The 16,968-nt window shown below is 35.9% G+C and overlaps 1 protein-coding gene across 3 annotated transcripts in view; it reads left to right on the top strand.

Annotated features, from left to right (window-relative positions):
* ETFA (electron transfer flavoprotein subunit alpha) overlaps positions 1-16,968 on the top strand; it is an 86,932-nt gene that overhangs the window by 44,770 nt on the left and 25,194 nt on the right. Inside the window, exon 10 of one of the 3 annotated variants that reach the window (XM_078079035.1) lies at positions 14,066-14,136. The exons of the other annotated variants lie outside the window; for them this stretch is intronic. Coding sequence (XP_077935161.1) covers positions 14,066-14,089 — 24 coding nt within the window. The 3' untranslated portion in view covers positions 14,090-14,136. Of the gene's footprint in view, positions 1-14,065; positions 14,137-16,968 lie in introns of those variants that run through there. 3 annotated transcript variants of the gene reach the window in all.

Here is a 16,968-nt window from a genome sequence, read left to right as displayed (position 1 = left end):
GCCTAGGAGTGGATTTGCTAGATCATATGGTAACTCTGTGTTTAACCTTTTGAGGATCTGCCATATTGTTTTCCATAGCAGCTACACCAACAGTGAGCCAAATTTTAGTTTTGTTTAATTGTTTTCATTGTTTCTCTAATTACTTCAGGTTTACCTTGCTCATAAGGCAGAACTTATTAATTTTGTATTGTTTATTTTTAAAAAAATTTTTGAAGTTTACTTATTTAAGTAATCTCTGCACCCAACGTGGGGCTTAAACTCATGACCCCGATATTATGCTGAGCGAAATAAGTCAAACAGAGAAAGACATGTATCATATGACCTCACTGATATGAGGAATTCTTAATCTCAGGAAACAAACTGAGGGTTGCTGGAGTGGGGGGTGGGGTGGGAGGGATGGGGTGACTGGGTGATAGACACTGGGGAGGGTATGTGCTCTGGTAAGCGCTGTGAATTGTGCAAGACTGTTGAATCTCAGATCTGTACCCCTGAAACAAATAATGCAATATATGTTAAGAAAAAAAAAAGAAGAAGAAGGTAGCAGGAGGGGAAGAATGAAGGGGAGGAAATTGGAGGGGGAGACGAACCATGAGAGACGATGGACTCTGAAAAACAAACTGAGGGTTCTAGAGGGGAGGGGGGTGGGAGGATGGGTTAGCCTGGTGATGGGTATTGAGGAGGGCACGTTCTGCATGAAGCACTGGGTGTTATGCACAAACAATGAATCATGGAACACTACGTCTAAAACTAATGATGTAATGTATGGGGATTAACATAACAATAAAAAAATTAAACAAAAAAACTCATGACCCCGAGATCAAGAGTTGCATGCTCTTCCACCTGAGCCAGCCAAGCTGTATTATTTATTTTTAAATGTAAATATTAAAGGTATAAATTTCTGTCTAAGCACTGCTTTAGCTGCATCACACAAATTTTGATATATTGTATTTTTATCATTTATTTAAAAATACTTTCTAATTTATAAAATTAGAAATGTTTAATTTCTAAATATTTGTGGTTTTTTTTTCCTAGAGAGCTTTCTATTACTGATTTCTAATTTAATTTTGGAGAATATCTCTGTAATATTTCAATCTTAAAATTTTTTGAGACTCATGGCGTGGTAAATGCCCTATCTTGATGAACTTGAAAAGAATGTATTGTGCCATTAGACACTGCAGGAAAAAACATTAGTGAACTTGAAGATATGGTAGCAAAACTCCAAAATGACACACAGAGAGAAAATAAGAAAAAAAACAGAAAAAAAAAATGGACAGAGCATTGATGAGCTGTGGGACAACTTTAGCAGGCCTAATATATGTACAGTTGGAATAGCCAAACTTTTTGGAGAAATAATGACCAGAAAATTTTTAAATTTGATGAAACCTATAAACATATAGATCTCAGAAGCTCATGAGCCCCAAGAACAGTAAATGTGACAGAAACTACAAGGCACATCATAAAGTGTTTAAAGAATGATAAAAAGATGTTCTTAAAAGCAGTCAGAAAAATAGGAGTTAAATGCTCCAGTCAAAAAGCAGAGACTGACAGAATGTATAAAAAGCAAGACCTCATCTTTGTGCCACCTATAAGAAATGCATTTTAAATATAAAAAGGATATACACTGAAAGGGAAGGGAAAGAAAAAGATACACCAGGGTGCCTGGGTGGCTCAGTCGGTTAAGCGTCCAACTCTTGATTTCAGCTCAGGTCATGATTTCAGGGTTGTGAGATCAAGCCCTGTGTCTGGGCTCTGGGCTGCATGCTCAGCAGGGAGTCTGCTTGAAATTCTTTCCCTCTCCCTCTGCCCCTCCCTGTGTGCACCTGCTTTCTCTGCCTCTCTCAAATAAATAAATAAATCTTTATCACTGACCTCTACCTCTGAAACCAATAATACATTATATGTTAATTAATTGAATTTAAATAAAAATAAATAAATTTTGGGGGGAAAAAAAGAAACAGATATACCATACAAGCAGTAAGCATAAGAAATTAAGAAATCTGAATGTATTAATATCAGAGAAAGTAGACTTTAAGACAATGACTACTACCAAAGATAAAGAGAGACATTACATAATAATAAAAGGATTAATTTATCAGGAAGACAGAACAATCATGATTGTAGAAGTGCCCAACAACATAGTTTCAAAATACTTCAAGCAAAAACTAAGAGAACTAAAGTTAGACAAATCTATACTCATAGTTGGAGATTTTAACACTTTCTCCTAGTAATTGATAAAATAAATAGACCAAGAAATTCAGTAAGAACATAAAAGATCTAGACCAGGGGTCAACAAACTTTATCTGTAAAGAGTAATACAGCAAGTATTTTTTGTTCTATGGGCCATAGAATGTACAGCTATAGACAAATAAATAAATGAATGAGCATGGCTCTATTCCAGTAAAACTTTATATACAGAAACAGACAGCAGTCTAGATTTGGCCTGTTGAACATTTATAGACAGTGTGCCACCTGTACTTTACCCTGGAACTCCAGTTACACGTATTTTAAGTGTATATTTAAATAATTTCTGTTGGTCTATCATCAAGATCACTGACTCTTCCATAAGTTCAAATTTGCGGTTAAAACCATCTAGGGAGGGGCGCCTGGATGGCTCAGTCGTTAAGTGTCTGCCTTCAGCTCAGGTCATGGTCCCGGGGTCCTGGGATTGAGCCCCGCATCAGGCTCCCTGCTCAGCGGGGAGCCTGCTTCTCCCTCTCCCTCTCCCCCTGCTTGTGTTCCCTCTCTCGCTTTGTCTCTCTCTGTCAAATAAATGAATAAAATCTTAAAAAAAAACAAAAAAATCTAGGGAATTTCTTATTTCAGATTTTCTTCAGTTCTAGATTTGCATTTGGTTCTTTTTATAATTTTAATTTCTCTGTTGACATTTCTTATTTGTGCAGTCACTGCAGTTAACTTTTCCTTTACATTCTTAATCATACTTACAATAACTGCTTTAAAATCCTTGTGTACTAATTCCAAAATCTGAGTTATTTCAAGGTTGATCTCCTTTGATTGTATTTTCACATTTTTCTGTTTCATTATATGTGTAGTACAGTGCTTCTCAAATTTTTTGTCTTAGGATTCCCTCTCAAGATTGAGGGCTCTCAAAGAGCTTTTGTTTATGTGGGTCATATCTATTAATACTGACTGTATTAGAAATTCAAACTGAGAAAAATTTTAAATATTTTTAAATATTTATTTACTTGAAAATAATAAAACTATTTTTCTTAATATAAATATCATTTTGATGAAAATAACTTTTCTAAAAGAAAAATGATTTTAATGGGAATAGTTGCATTGCTTTATATTTTTGGCTTCATAGTTAGCTTAATAGAAAATTACTAGATTCTTATTTCTGTTTCCACTGTTTTCTTGTATTAGTTTGATTAAAATACATGAAGAAAATCTACCATCACACATACATGTAGTTGGGAAGAAAGTATTTTAATAGCTTCTTCAGAAAATTGTGGATGTCTTTCTTTTACTTTTACATTATACCAAAATTTGACAAGTAGTGATCTCTTTTTTTTTTTTTTTAAGATTTATTTATTTATTTGAGACAGAGAGACAGAGCAAGCAGGAGGAGGGGCAGAGGGAGAGGGAGACAAGCAGACTACCCGCTGAGCGGGGAGCCCAATGCGGGGCTTGATCCCAGGACCCTGAGATCATGACCTGAGCCAAAGTCAAGAGTCGAATGTGCAACTGACTGAGCCACCCAGATGCCCCAACAAGTAGTAATTTCTTAAAGGTTATTTACAGTGTGGAATGTGAGACCATATCATTGACCTTTTCATACTTTTATATTAAAATCCATTGGTCTACATTGCAGTTTGAATGGATCTTTTACCATCTTGTACATCATGCATTGTTCATTTAGAAAATAAAGACATATCTTGTTTTATTGTGCTTCCCTTACACTTCACATATATTCTGATAGTTTTGTTTTTTTTTTTTTAATAAATTAATGGTTTTTGGCAGCCCTGCATTGAGCAAGTCTATTAGGGCTATTTTTTCAATAGCATTTGCTCACTTCATGTCTCTGTATCACATCTTGGTAATTCTAACAATAGTTTCAAGTTTTGCATTATTATTATATTTGTTATGGTGATCTGTGATCAGAGATCTTTGATGTTACTATTATAATTGTATTGGGGCACCATGAACCTCACCCATATAAGGCAATTAATTTAATCAATGAATGTTGTATGTGTTCTGTTTCACTGACTGGCTGTTCCCCAATCTATCTCCCTCTCCTCAAGTCTCCCTATTTTCTGAGACACAACAATATTGAAATCAGGCCAATTAATAAACCCTCAATGGCTTCTTGAGTGTTCAAGTGAAAGGAAAAATTGCACATCTCTCACTTTAAATCAAAAGCTAGAAATGATTAAGCTACGTGAAGAAGGCATGTTGAAAGCTGAGACAGGGCATAAGCTAGGCCTTTTGTGCCCAACAGTTAGACAAGTTTTGAATGCAAAGAAGTTCCTAGGAAAGTAAAAGAGCTACTTCAGTAAACAGATGAATAAGAAAGTGAAACAGCCTTATTGCTGATATGGAGAAAGTTTCAGTGGTCTGGATAGAAGATCAAACCAGCCACAACATTCCTTTAAGCCGTTTACTCCAGAGCAATTCTCTTCAGAGCAAATCCCTTCAATTTTGTGAAGCCTGAGAGGAGGAATCAGCAGAAGAAAAGTTTGAAGCCAGCAGAGGTTGGTTTATGAAGTTTAAGGAAGGAAGCTGTCTCACAAGGTGAAGAAGCAAGTACTGATGTAGAAGCTGCAGCAGGTTATCTAGAAGATCTAGCTAAAATAATTAGTGAAAGTGGCTACACTAAACAGATTTTCAAAATAGACAAAACTGTCTTTTATTGAAAGAAGATGCCATCTAGGACTTCCATAGCTAGAGAGGAAAAATCCATGCCTGGCTTTAAAGCTTGTTAGGGGCTGATGCAGATAGTGACTTTAAGTTGAAGCCAGTGCTCATTTACCACTCTGAAAATCCTAGGGCCCTTAAAAATTATGCAAAATCTGTTCCTCCTGTGCTCTAGAAATGGAACAAGAAAGCCTGGATGACAGCACGTATGTTTACAATATGGTTTACTGAATATTTTAAGCCTAATGTGGAGACCTCAGAAAAAAAATGATTTCTTTCAAAATATTACTGTTCATCGACAATGCACCTGGTCACCCAAGAGTTCTGATGGAGATGTATAAGATGAATGTTGTTTTCATGTGTGCTAACACAAGCATCCATTCTGTAGCCCATGGATCAAGGAGTCAATATTTGACTTTCAAGTCTTATTGTTTAAGAAATACATTCTGTAAGGTTCTAAGTGCCATAGGTAGTGATTCTTCTGATGGATCTAGGGAAAGTAAATTGAAAGCCTTCCAGAAAGGATTCACCATTCTAGATGCCATTAAGAACATTCATGATTCATGGAAGAGGTGAAAATACCAACATTAATAGGATTTTGGAGGAAGTGGATTCCAACCCTCATGGAGGACTTTTGCGGGGTTCAAGACTTGAGTAGAGGAAGTAACTGCAGATGTGGTGGAAATAGCAAGAGAACTAGAATTAGAAGTGGAGCCTGAAAATGGGACTGAATTGTGACAATCTCATGATAGAACTTTAATGGATGAGGAGTTGCTTCTTATGGGTGAGCCAAGGTGATTTCTTGAGATGGAAACTGCTCTTGGTGAAGATGCTGTGAAGATTGTTGACAACAGAGGATTTAGAATATGACATAGAGTTAGTGATAACAAATTTTGATAGAAGTTGTACTGTGGATAAAATCAGAAAGCATCACATGCTATAAACTATAGAGAAAAATGTGACAAACTGTGCTGTTGTCTTATTTTAAGAAATAAGACACCCCAGCCTTCAGCAACCACCACCCTGATCAGTCAGCAGCCATCAACATGAAGCAAGACCCTCCACTAGCAATAAGATTATAACTTGTGAAAAGCTCACATGATGGTTAGCATTTTTTAGCAATAAAGTACTTTTAAATTAAGGTATGTACATTATTTTGTTAGACATAGTGTTATGGCACACTTAATAGACTACAGCATAGGGTGAACATGCACTGGGAAACCAAAAAATTAATTTGACATGCTTTACTGTGATATTTGCTTGATTATGGTGGTCTGGAACTGAACCCACAGTATTCCCAAAGTATGCTGTAAAGGTTAACTGAGTTTTGCAGATCTCCCAAATGTTGACATATTTATCAGTATCAAAAAGTCAGGTTCATTAATATCACCACTCATCTCATTAGAAGAGTCTTTAAAGCTCATGCTTATGGATATAAGTTTTTTAGAATTCTAATTATCACTTAGAAGCTCAAATTTTGTCATTGGAAACAAAAACTTTTAAGTTGTTTTCTCAGAATTGATAAGCTCATTTCATTCATTTTCAATAAAATGTCTGCTAAAACATCAAATATCTGCCACTTGTTCTTTGAAGTAAAAATGTTGTTCCATAAAAAAAGTGGCTGGTTCAGCTTGTAACTCAAACCATCACCCAAATGATTTTCCTCATGACAATTGTTGTGCTTTGATACACAGTGGAAGTACCTTGTGTACTTCACAGTTTATAATACAGAATACTAAAAAATGTGTACTCAAAGGTCAAGGTTTAATAAAACTAATAATTTGTACTGCATCAAGAACAATCTTAAGTGAAACCAGCTTTTTATTTTTCAGGTTTTTTTTAAACTGAGTATGTGGCCTTGAAGAATGCTGTGACAACTAGTTCAGTTTGGTGCGGCTGTCTGGACTAATGCAGACAGTAGTTTTACCCACTGTTGTTTATCTGCATCATCGGTGCAAAGGTCAATACAGTTTTTCCAGGATAAATAATGAGATTCAAAAAGTTATTTAACCCTGAGTACTTATTTGAGCACCATTCTTGTTGCCAAGCATTCACATAAAGGAATTCTTAAATGATTAGTTGGTATTGATTCTGGACAAATACAACTAAAACACAAAACAAAGCTGCAACTCCAAACTGTCTTCTCTTTTAATATTAGCCGGGCAGCTGAGAAGCCACCTTGCACATCTCTAATGCAGGGGCCCTCAGGGTTTTAAGCAAGGTACGTATGTCGAATTGGTGGTTCTCTCTCTGGAATTGTTTCCTTCCTTTCCAGCTAACGTGGCAGCCGCAAATTTGTTTGTGTGTTTCCTGAACTAATAAGACTGCAGTTTCTATCCAAAGCGACTGCTTTCTGATTGGCTTTTATCCCCTGTGGGAAATCTGCAAATGCCCCAAGGGAGAAAGTAGTGGTAAAAGGTAGACTCATCTTGTTGTGCTTCCCTCCCCTACAGAACTCGGCCTTCTTAAATGCTCCCTGTCTTGTTTGATCTCCAGAGTATTTAAGTAGTTGCTGTCTATATTTTAACAAGGTTTCATAGTTTTTCTCTGCAGGAAGGTTTAGTTTGATATAAGCAGTTCCCTCAGGACCATGTGCAGGAGTCCTAAGGCCCAGAGTCAAATGCATTACTTCATATGTGCTTTGATGAGTACAGAATTAGATTATTATCTTCCTAAATAATATTTTAATTAATGCTACTTAATATTGCATTAGGTTTTTGGCAGGCATATCCCACTGTTGGCATGTATTACACTTGTGGACATCCAGACTCTCAGTTTTCTCCTTCACTCATATTTTATTGTCTGTTAAACCCATGTCTCCATTGTCTAATAATAGTGAAGTGTTCTTTGTGTTTAAAGCTGAACACCGTCGTTATTAAATTTGGGTTTTTGTTCTCCACCATTGAAGCCTCATGAATCTTTTAAAGCTTGATTTTTTTCTATTCACATTCCTCTCAACTTTGCATTCTTTGAAGATCCTGTGTTCTATTTTGTTGCCATTTGGTAATAGCTATGAGAAGCATCACTGTGGTTCTCTCTGATGAAAACAGTAAGAAGTTCCCTATTCAAGTAAGGGGACCACAAAGGCAAATTTTGTTATCCTTACAAAACACTTTTATTACCGATTGTTTAAGAAAATGGGAAAATATGTAATACCCAAAAGATGCCATGAATTTAGTTATACTTTTAAATACATTTTTATCATTCATAGCAGTTTACACATGCATATGGCAGACGATTGAACATATATAAAGAGAACAATTCCTGGTGCGTTTATGGATTCATGTTCCCTGCAAGAATTCAGACCTAGTGATGGGGAACCACTAATCTACAGCTTACTGTTGCAACAAATTCTTCTATATTACTCTTCATTTTTTATTTTTTTAAAGATTTTATTTATTTATCTGAGAGAGAGAATGGGAGACAGAGGGCATGAGAGGGGAAGGGTCAGAGGGAGAAGCAGACCCCCCGCTGAGCAGGGAGCCCGATGTGGGACTCGATCCCGGGACTCCAGAATCATGACCTGAGCCGAAGGCAGTTGCTTAACCAACTGAGCCACCCAGGCGCCCCTACTCTTCATTTTTTAATTAACTTTTTATTTGGAAATAATTTCAAACTTAACAAAAAGTTGAAAATTAAAAATAGTACAGTGTCTGTGTATACACATATACACACAGGTTTTTTTTTTTCCTGAACATATGACAGTAACATCATGACCCCTAAATACTTTAGTGTGTATTTCATTTATTTATTTATTTGAGAGAGCAGGCACAAGTAGGGGGAGAGGGAGAGGGAGAATCTCAAGCAGACTCTCTGCTGAGCACGGAGCCCAACATGGGGCTCAATCTCATAACACACGAGATCATGACCTGAGCCGAAATCATGAATCAGACGCTTAACCGACTGAGCCACCCAGGTGCCCCTTTTAGTGTGTATTTTCTAAGAACAGAAATATTCTCTTACACAACCAAAGTACACTTACATCCTCTATTTGGGTTTTGTCAATTTAAATTCTAATTTGTCTTCCGTATTCTAATGGGATATTCCAGTTTTATCATTTAGTTTCATAATGCTCATTATAGTATTGTCCCATCTCCATACAGAATCCAGTTTAGGGTCAGGTATTGCATTTAGTTGTCATAGCTCTTTAACCTTTAGTCTCGTGGTTGTAGTAAGGAGTAACTCTCACTTCTTATTTAACCTCAGTCTTAGGCCTTCTGTACCCTTCTTAGTGTTCCTACTTCTATTCCCCACCCCCCTAGCTGTAGTAGCCAAACTGCTTTTTGTCTCTTCATGGGAGGCACTGGGTGACAGTTTGGTCTTGAGAAAACTCAGATGGAAGATAAAGGTTGGAGATACGTTAAAACTAGGAGAGAGGTTTTTAAAGAAAATAAATTCTGTATCATTCTATCCATTTGCCAGATTTAGTCTGCAAATTTGGCACTAGGTTTTCTAGAAGCCAGTTCATATTGGGAAACAAGATCAGTGTCCTGATTTATAGTGTCCCTAAGGTAAAAACAAACTAATTGCACATGGGAAGCATAATTTGGCCTGATAGCAAGATCAGAGAGAGAGATTTATCCCTTGAGCCCTTACAAAGAGGACACTATTGATTAACATCCTCAACAATGTCTTTACTATAAATAGGACAGTGGTTTCATAAGGTTGTTGTTTTTTTTTTATAATGTCCCTCAATGTCAGCCAATTGCCTAATATTTAAGTGCATTTCCATAAGGGCCCAAAATTATTTGGTTTGGGGCTTGCTGCTCTGACTTTTCCAGGATAAAATTTCATAGTAGTGACTTAGTTGTAGAACCCTTCAGATGAAATCTTGTCAGGAATCCCCATGGATAATAGGAAAAGTGGAGTTGCAGTGGAGGGGTGTAACCTAGAGTGTTGCTAACATAGCTCTTTCCCTTCTCATTTTTCTGAAAGAGTCTCTATGGCCCCTCTGCAGAATGATTAGAGCACATTTTAAAAACCACTTGTCCAGGAAAAACTGGTGGATTGCATAGCCTCAGTTTTCCACAAATAGATCTTCTGAACTGAATTTTGCTTTTGTCCTCTGTTAGTATGTATCAACATTATCTTAAATTGTACCAATTTTAGAAACTCCTTATTTAGTACTATTTCCCTTATTCTCAGGCGCTGATCTTTCCTTCTACTTCATAAGTCAACGTACTGTCCTCTCTATAAAAGCAAAACAATACAACTTAACCTATATACATCAAAGAAAGAGGTGAGCCTTTTCTAATTTAATGCTCATCTCTCTACCTGTGTCCTTGGATCCCATTACTTCCTACCTCCTTTGGGACAGTATTCCATTATTTACCCCTGTGTTCTGGGTTCAGAACCTCTCCCTCCTGCTCCTTTTTTTATAATCTTAAAAAGGAAAATTCTTTGTCTACCCAGCAGCCTCTTTTCTCTACTAGCTACCTCCCTTTTCATCTCTCTTGGTAGGCTAAGCTTGAAAAAGTAGCTTACGTTTGCTAAATCCACTTTGCTTCCCATTCTTTCCTATTTATTTAAAAAATTTATATGTATATAAAGAATATATATACAAAATATATTTTATATATATAAATATATATAAAGAATACAGTATACACCTTTGTTTTTACTACCAAATTTAAGAAACAATATTATAATACAGTTGAAAGCCCCTATGTACTTTCTTTAATACACATCCTTCCTTTCCCTCAAAAGTAATCATTACCTAAATTTGATGATGATTTCAATACATTTCACTTTTACTGTATATCTACAGTTCCCTAAACAGTATATTGCTGAACTTTTCAACTTGAGTACCGTGAATGATTTACAAGTGTGCTGAGATGTTGATCCTCTCAGCCTTTGGAACAGGAGACATTATGACTAGACTTGTTCACGTAGCCCAGGGTACCACACACATGCTGCCATTGTTTGTGTGCCATGATATAAAAAAATTAGGAAACACTGATAGGTAACATTGTTTTGTATACATTTTGTTTTGTTTTCGTTTTGGTTTTTTTTGTTTTTTTTGTATACATTTTTTTAACTTTATAGCAACAGCATACTGTATGTGTTCTTTATGTTTTTTTTAGTCAATCTTATGTTTGTGAGATTCATCCATTTTAATTCAGGTAGCAGTTTTTCATTTGTGTTTCATTAATGTATGGTATCCTATTATAGAAATATGTCACACGTCACCCATTTTCCTAATACTGGATGCTTTATTTAGGTAGTCTGTAATTCCTGCTGTTACAAATAATGTTACTGGAAGGGGCGCCTGGGTGGCTCAGTCGTTAAGCGTCTGCCTTCGGCTCGGGTCATGATCCCAGAGTCCTGGGATCGAGCCCCGCATTGGGCTCCCTGCTCCGCGGGAAGCCTGCTTCTCCCTCTCCCACTCCCCCTGCTTGTGTTCCCTCTCTCGCTGTGTCTCTCTCTGTCAAATAAATAAATAAAATCTTTAAAAAAAAAAAAAAAGAAACAAATAATGTTACTGGAAGATTCTTATATCTCCTTGTATATTAGTGATTCCCTAGGGAAGTATGCCTGAGAGTGAAACTGCTCAATTATAGGAAATGTTCAGCTTTCCTATATGTTAATGTTGATGAAGGGTCAACCAAAGTAGCTATACTTACGAGCAGTTTATAAAACTTACCTTTACTCCCATCCTCTTTGAACTTTGGTATTTTTGGTTTTTTAAAGTTTTGCCATTCTGGAGATAGATGGTAGTTCTGGAGATAGCAGTGATGGTTGCATGACAAGGTGAATATACTTAATGCCACAGAACTGCACTTAACAGTGATTAAAATGGTAAATTTTATGTAATGTATATTTACCACAGTTTTTTAAAAAAAGCTGTACTAGTCTGATGGGCATGAAATCTCACTGTTTTTTATTTGTTTTATCTATTTTATTTGTTATTAGGCATCTTTATATTCTAAATGGGCTTTGTTTGTTTTATTTTTTTTAAAGATTTTATTTATTTGTCAGAGCACAAACACACGTGCACAAGCAGGGGGTGTGGCAGGCAGAGGAAGAAGCAGGCTCCCCACTGAGCAGGGAGCCCGATCCCAGGACCCTGGGATCATGACTTGAGCTGAAGGCAGATGCTTAACCTACCTGAAACACCCAGGTGTCCTAAATGTCTGTTAATGATTTTTTCCCTCTGAATTTCCTGTTCATATCTTTTTGCCCATTTTTCTATTGAATTTTTTTTTCTTACTGGTTCTTGGAAGTTTTTAATTAAACGTTTTAGGTACTAATCTTTTGTTGATTATGTGTGTTGCATAAATTTTCTCTCAGTTTTTAGCCAGCTTTTCCTTTTTTAAAAAATTATGTCTTTTGATAAACAGAGCTTTTAATTTTAATGTGGTTGAACTTATTTTTTTCCTTTATAGTATCTACAGTCTGTTGTTTAAGGAATCTTTCCTAAGACAGGGTCATGACGATATTCACCTGTATTTTTTTATTAAAGTTTTATTTTTCAAGATTTTATTTATTTATTTTTGAGAGAGATAGTGAGCATGAGTGGGGCGGGTGGTGGGGGGCACAGAGGGAGAAGCAGATTCCCTGCTGAGCAGGGAGCCCGATGCAGGACTCAATCCCAGGACCCTGGGATCATGACCTGAGCCAAAGGCAGACCCTTAACTGACTGAACCACCTAGGCGCCACTAAAACTTGTAAAGTTTGCTTTGCACATTTTGGTTTTTAATCTACTTGATTTGGTTTTTATGTTTGATGTGAAGTAGGTATTCAGTTTTATCCTCCTATAACTAATCTTTGATTACACATTCTCTTTCTCCTCCACTGGTCTCTAGAGTCACCTCGTACATGTTTATATACATGCACAAGTCTATTGCTGGGCTCTCTGCCTATCAGTCAGTTGTTTGTCGTTGTATCAGTACTACACCTAAAGCTGTAATAATAACATTACCTAGTTGGGCAATTCCTCTCTCCTCTGTTCTTCAGAATTGTCTTAGCTATTCTTGGCTCTCTGCCTTTCTCTTGCAGTTTTAGAATTAGTTTGTCAAACTCCACAGTTGAAGTTTTGATTGGAAATGTAAGTTTGTCTTATCCAAATTTGGTGTGATTTTTGAAAGTGTATAGTTGATGAAATTCAGAGAGCCCAAATCTCTATTTTATTTTTTTAAAAGAGAAAATTAATAACTAGTTCCCAATCCACCCAAAAACCTTAAATAATAAAAATACACCAAGATTTTCAACATAATATAAAATATTTAAAATCAATTACTTAGTTGTGTCACACTTACTATAAACTCATTAGTATGTTTCTGGACAGAATGCAGTGATCCTGGACAGTGTCAGATATTTCTTCTGTGCTACTTCAAACATGTACGAATTGTAATGTGAATAAATAATGAAAAAATATGCTAAAGATACATGATGAAGGCAAATAATTCTTAGCTAATAACCAAGGCCATTTAAAAATGATAATTTACTGATTGAGGACTTGCCTGGGTGAGATTTGGTAGTGCAAGTTGGGAGAGTTAAGTGGTGAGTCAGGGTGTGCGGGAAGGAGTTGGTAAAGGGGCTCACATTCAGATGCTGAGAGGTGATGGGCTGTTTTCTCTTCATGGCTCCTGAGACTCCAGAAATAGATGCTCTGAATCATTGTCCAAAGACTGCAGTTAAGCAACAAGATGAAAAAAATCTCAAAATAGATACCTCCTTGTGTTCTCGTTACTTGTAGTTATACAGTGTGAGCATGAGATATGATCCTGTCAGTTAAATAGCTGAGACACAACTGCTGAGTGGACACAGCAGTCTCTCTGAGATTCATAAGCACTTTAAATGTGCACTCATGCAAATTCAGTATAGTTTTTAAAAAAAATTTATTTGATTAGTGACTTCTGGATTTGAAAAGTACAAGTTGTAGTAAATACTCAAGAAGCAAAAATTCCTCCAAGTGAGGAACTGTGGATGCATAGATTAATTTGGGGAGAGTTGATATCTTTGCAATATTTAGTCTTTTATACAACATGATTTTATTTCTTCCATTTATTTAGGTAGTTTTAATTTCTTTATAAATGTAGATAGATAAATAGGAATGCAATTTATGTTTATATATTGCTTTTATTAATTTATCTGTAGATTCTTGGGTGTTGTACATACATAGTCATGTCTTCTGGGAATAATGAAATTTTGTTTCATCCTTTTGTTTAATTTTTTTTTCTTACTATGTCAGCTGTGCCTCCTTGGACGTTGTTAATGGAAGTGGTGATGATAAACATCCTGTCCCTTATTTTCCAGTAATTTCTAATAGGTTTCACCACTAGGTATGATGTTTGCTATCTCTTTTTAGTAGATATCTTTTATGAGATTAAAGAAGTTTTCTATAATAGTGTCATATAACAGTTGCTTGGTTGTGTAACTTAACTTTCACTTCTGTGTACCACAGTTTCTTCAGCTATATCATGGTGATAATGAATGTCTCTACCTCATGGGAAATTGTGAAGATAGAATAAGTATATGTAAAACACTTAAAACCATACCTGGCGTATAGTGTAAGTACTATGTGTTAGCTATTTTTACAGTTACAAATCCTTGTTTGCTGAGAGATTTTTTTGTTTTGAAATCATGAACAGGTATCGCAGTCTTATTCTATAACTCATATTTGACAGTCTCATTGGATTTTTTTAGGACATTAATTAGTATTTGTTGAGCTCGGTGGAGTGACATGTTTATGCTATGACTAGAATTTAATTCGAATGACTTTGTAAGCCTTGGCATATATAATGGTAGTTCCCGTTTTACATTTTTCTCTGGATTGCCTTTTAGAAGCTCTGTTTGTGACTTAACCTTCCTATGCATCCAAATGTAAGCATACTGCAATGATTAAAGAATCTGTTACCTACTGCCAGGGAAATGTCTTTTTACACTTAGTGCAACTTCTCAGTGGAAGTAGATTACTTTGTCTATATTTTGGTATTTTACTAACAGATCAGTGGTCTGTTTATAACTATGAGAGTAGATGAATAGTTACTAGGAGAACAAGCAGTTTGGGGGAATTTACCAATACAAGAAATTTTGTTTTGGGGATTCTCTTTTGAAAATTCACTAATGTTGAAAAGTCTGTGTAGGAACAAACTTGATAGAGTTATTTGTATACAGCTGGGACTGACTTTATGGACTGCTTCTCTGACTTGCTAAAAAGCTAAAGATTGACAAGCCCTTTCATATTGCATTATCCAGCTTGGCTTTTAACTCCAGGAGAACTGTGTTCACAAATTGATGCTCTATTCCTTTGGGGTTGGTATAGAAGCATTAAATTGTACTAAAATATTCATATGTGAGTGCATTTAGCTGAAAGCAATTGATGTTCTATTCCTAAGAGGGCCGAGAGAACTGCTGTATGGACCTGCAGTCCAGAAAACACCCTAAGCATGCTTCTTAAAGGTAATTACGTGGCCTGGATGATCAGAGTCCTGACGATGAAGTTTAAAATGACAAAGGAGAAGTTGTAGAATTTATAAACTGAGGTTAGGCTGTATAAATTGTTCAGTTGTGCAGTAGTTAAAAACCTTTTTGCTAAGAATTAGTTCTGATTGTATCTTTGCATTCAAATTGTAGCTTTGATTTCTTAGCTAATTTTTATTAGACTGATTTCTTTAAACATTTATTCCAGAGGACCAATATCAGTGAAGTTTTTTATTCATTTCCATTTTATATATAAGGTTGAAATTTTTAAGTTTTGGAGAGTCTTGAATTCTTTTTCCATATATAGCTGTTTAAAATAAGCATGCCACTGTTATGATAAGTTGACATGTCGTATAGGCAGTCCATCTAATTTCACAGCTGGCATGAAAGTCGATGAGCATAGACAACAGATCTTTGTCTTAGCTATCTTTATGTGGTAACTGGAAAGGAATAAAACTACTCTAAATTTCTATTCTTATTCTAATTGTATTTTTGGTTCTTTCACATAAATGCTAATTTATTGTCTCATATATAGCTTCAGATGTGATAAACATGCACATGAATGTCAGAGAACATGAGACACTGTGATAGAAGGAAATGTTTATTTAATGGATAATTGATCATTTAGCCTATGTACTTCAGTCCTTTTGTTCACTTTAGGGCCAAAGATATGAAAACTTAAAATCTTGTACAAAAGAATATTTGAACAACTTAGTCTAATTATTTTTTATATATATAATTAATATATAATGTTATATATTAATATTAACTAAACTTAGTCTGAAAAGGAATTTGGGAAATGGTATAGTGTTTGGGACAAAAGCGTGTATTCCATTTCCTTGAAGTGAGATTACTTAGAGGGTCTCTAGTTAGGTTGGGTGAATAGTAAATTTATTATTTTCTTATAGGCACTTTCCTTTTCCACATTACTAGCACCACTAAAATTCTTACAACTTTAGAAAGTACTAAAAGGAGTCTTTGTGTAACTTGGCCTGAACTTCACAACTCTGGTCGCCTTTTTTTTTTAAGTAAACTTTACTTTTGAGAACAGTTTTGGCTTTACAGAAAATTTGCAAAGATACTCCAGAGAATTTCCATAAATCCTGTACTTGGTTTCCCCTATTATTGTTGACATTTTTTTTTATGTTATGTGAACTGTTTATTTTTGATAATTGTCAAAACCACAAAATTCTAGAACTTAAGTTTTTTGAAGGTGGAGAATTGTGTGAAGGCTTCTGTCAAGGTGATAACTTTCTTTTTAAAGATTTTTTATTTATTTTTTGACAGAGAGATAGAGAGAGAGGGAACACAAGCAGGGGGAGTGGGAGAGGGAGAAGCAGGCTACCCGCTGAGCAGGGAGCCTGGTGCGGGGCTCTATCCCAGAACCTTGGGATCATGACCCAGGCTGAAGGCAGGTGCTTGACGACTGAGCCACCCAGGCGCCCCAAGGTGATAACTTTCTAATGACTTTTTTATTGTGGTAAAATCTAATAAAATTTGCCTTTTTAACCATTTTTGAGTGTACAGTTCAGTGGCAGTAATTACATTAACAGTGTTATGCAACCATCACCATCTATGTCCAAAATTTTTCATCACCCCAGGGCGCCTGGGTGGCTCAGTTGGTTAGGTGACTGCCTTCAGCTCGGGTCATGATGCCGGGGTCCTGGGATC

Source organism: Halichoerus grypus, chromosome 8, assembly GCF_964656455.1.
Source record: "Halichoerus grypus chromosome 8, mHalGry1.hap1.1, whole genome shotgun sequence".
Classification (NCBI taxonomy): domain Eukaryota; kingdom Metazoa; phylum Chordata; class Mammalia; order Carnivora; family Phocidae; genus Halichoerus; species Halichoerus grypus.
The sequence above is the reverse complement of the archived record's forward strand: the minus strand, read 5'-3'. Positions and strand labels throughout refer to the sequence as shown.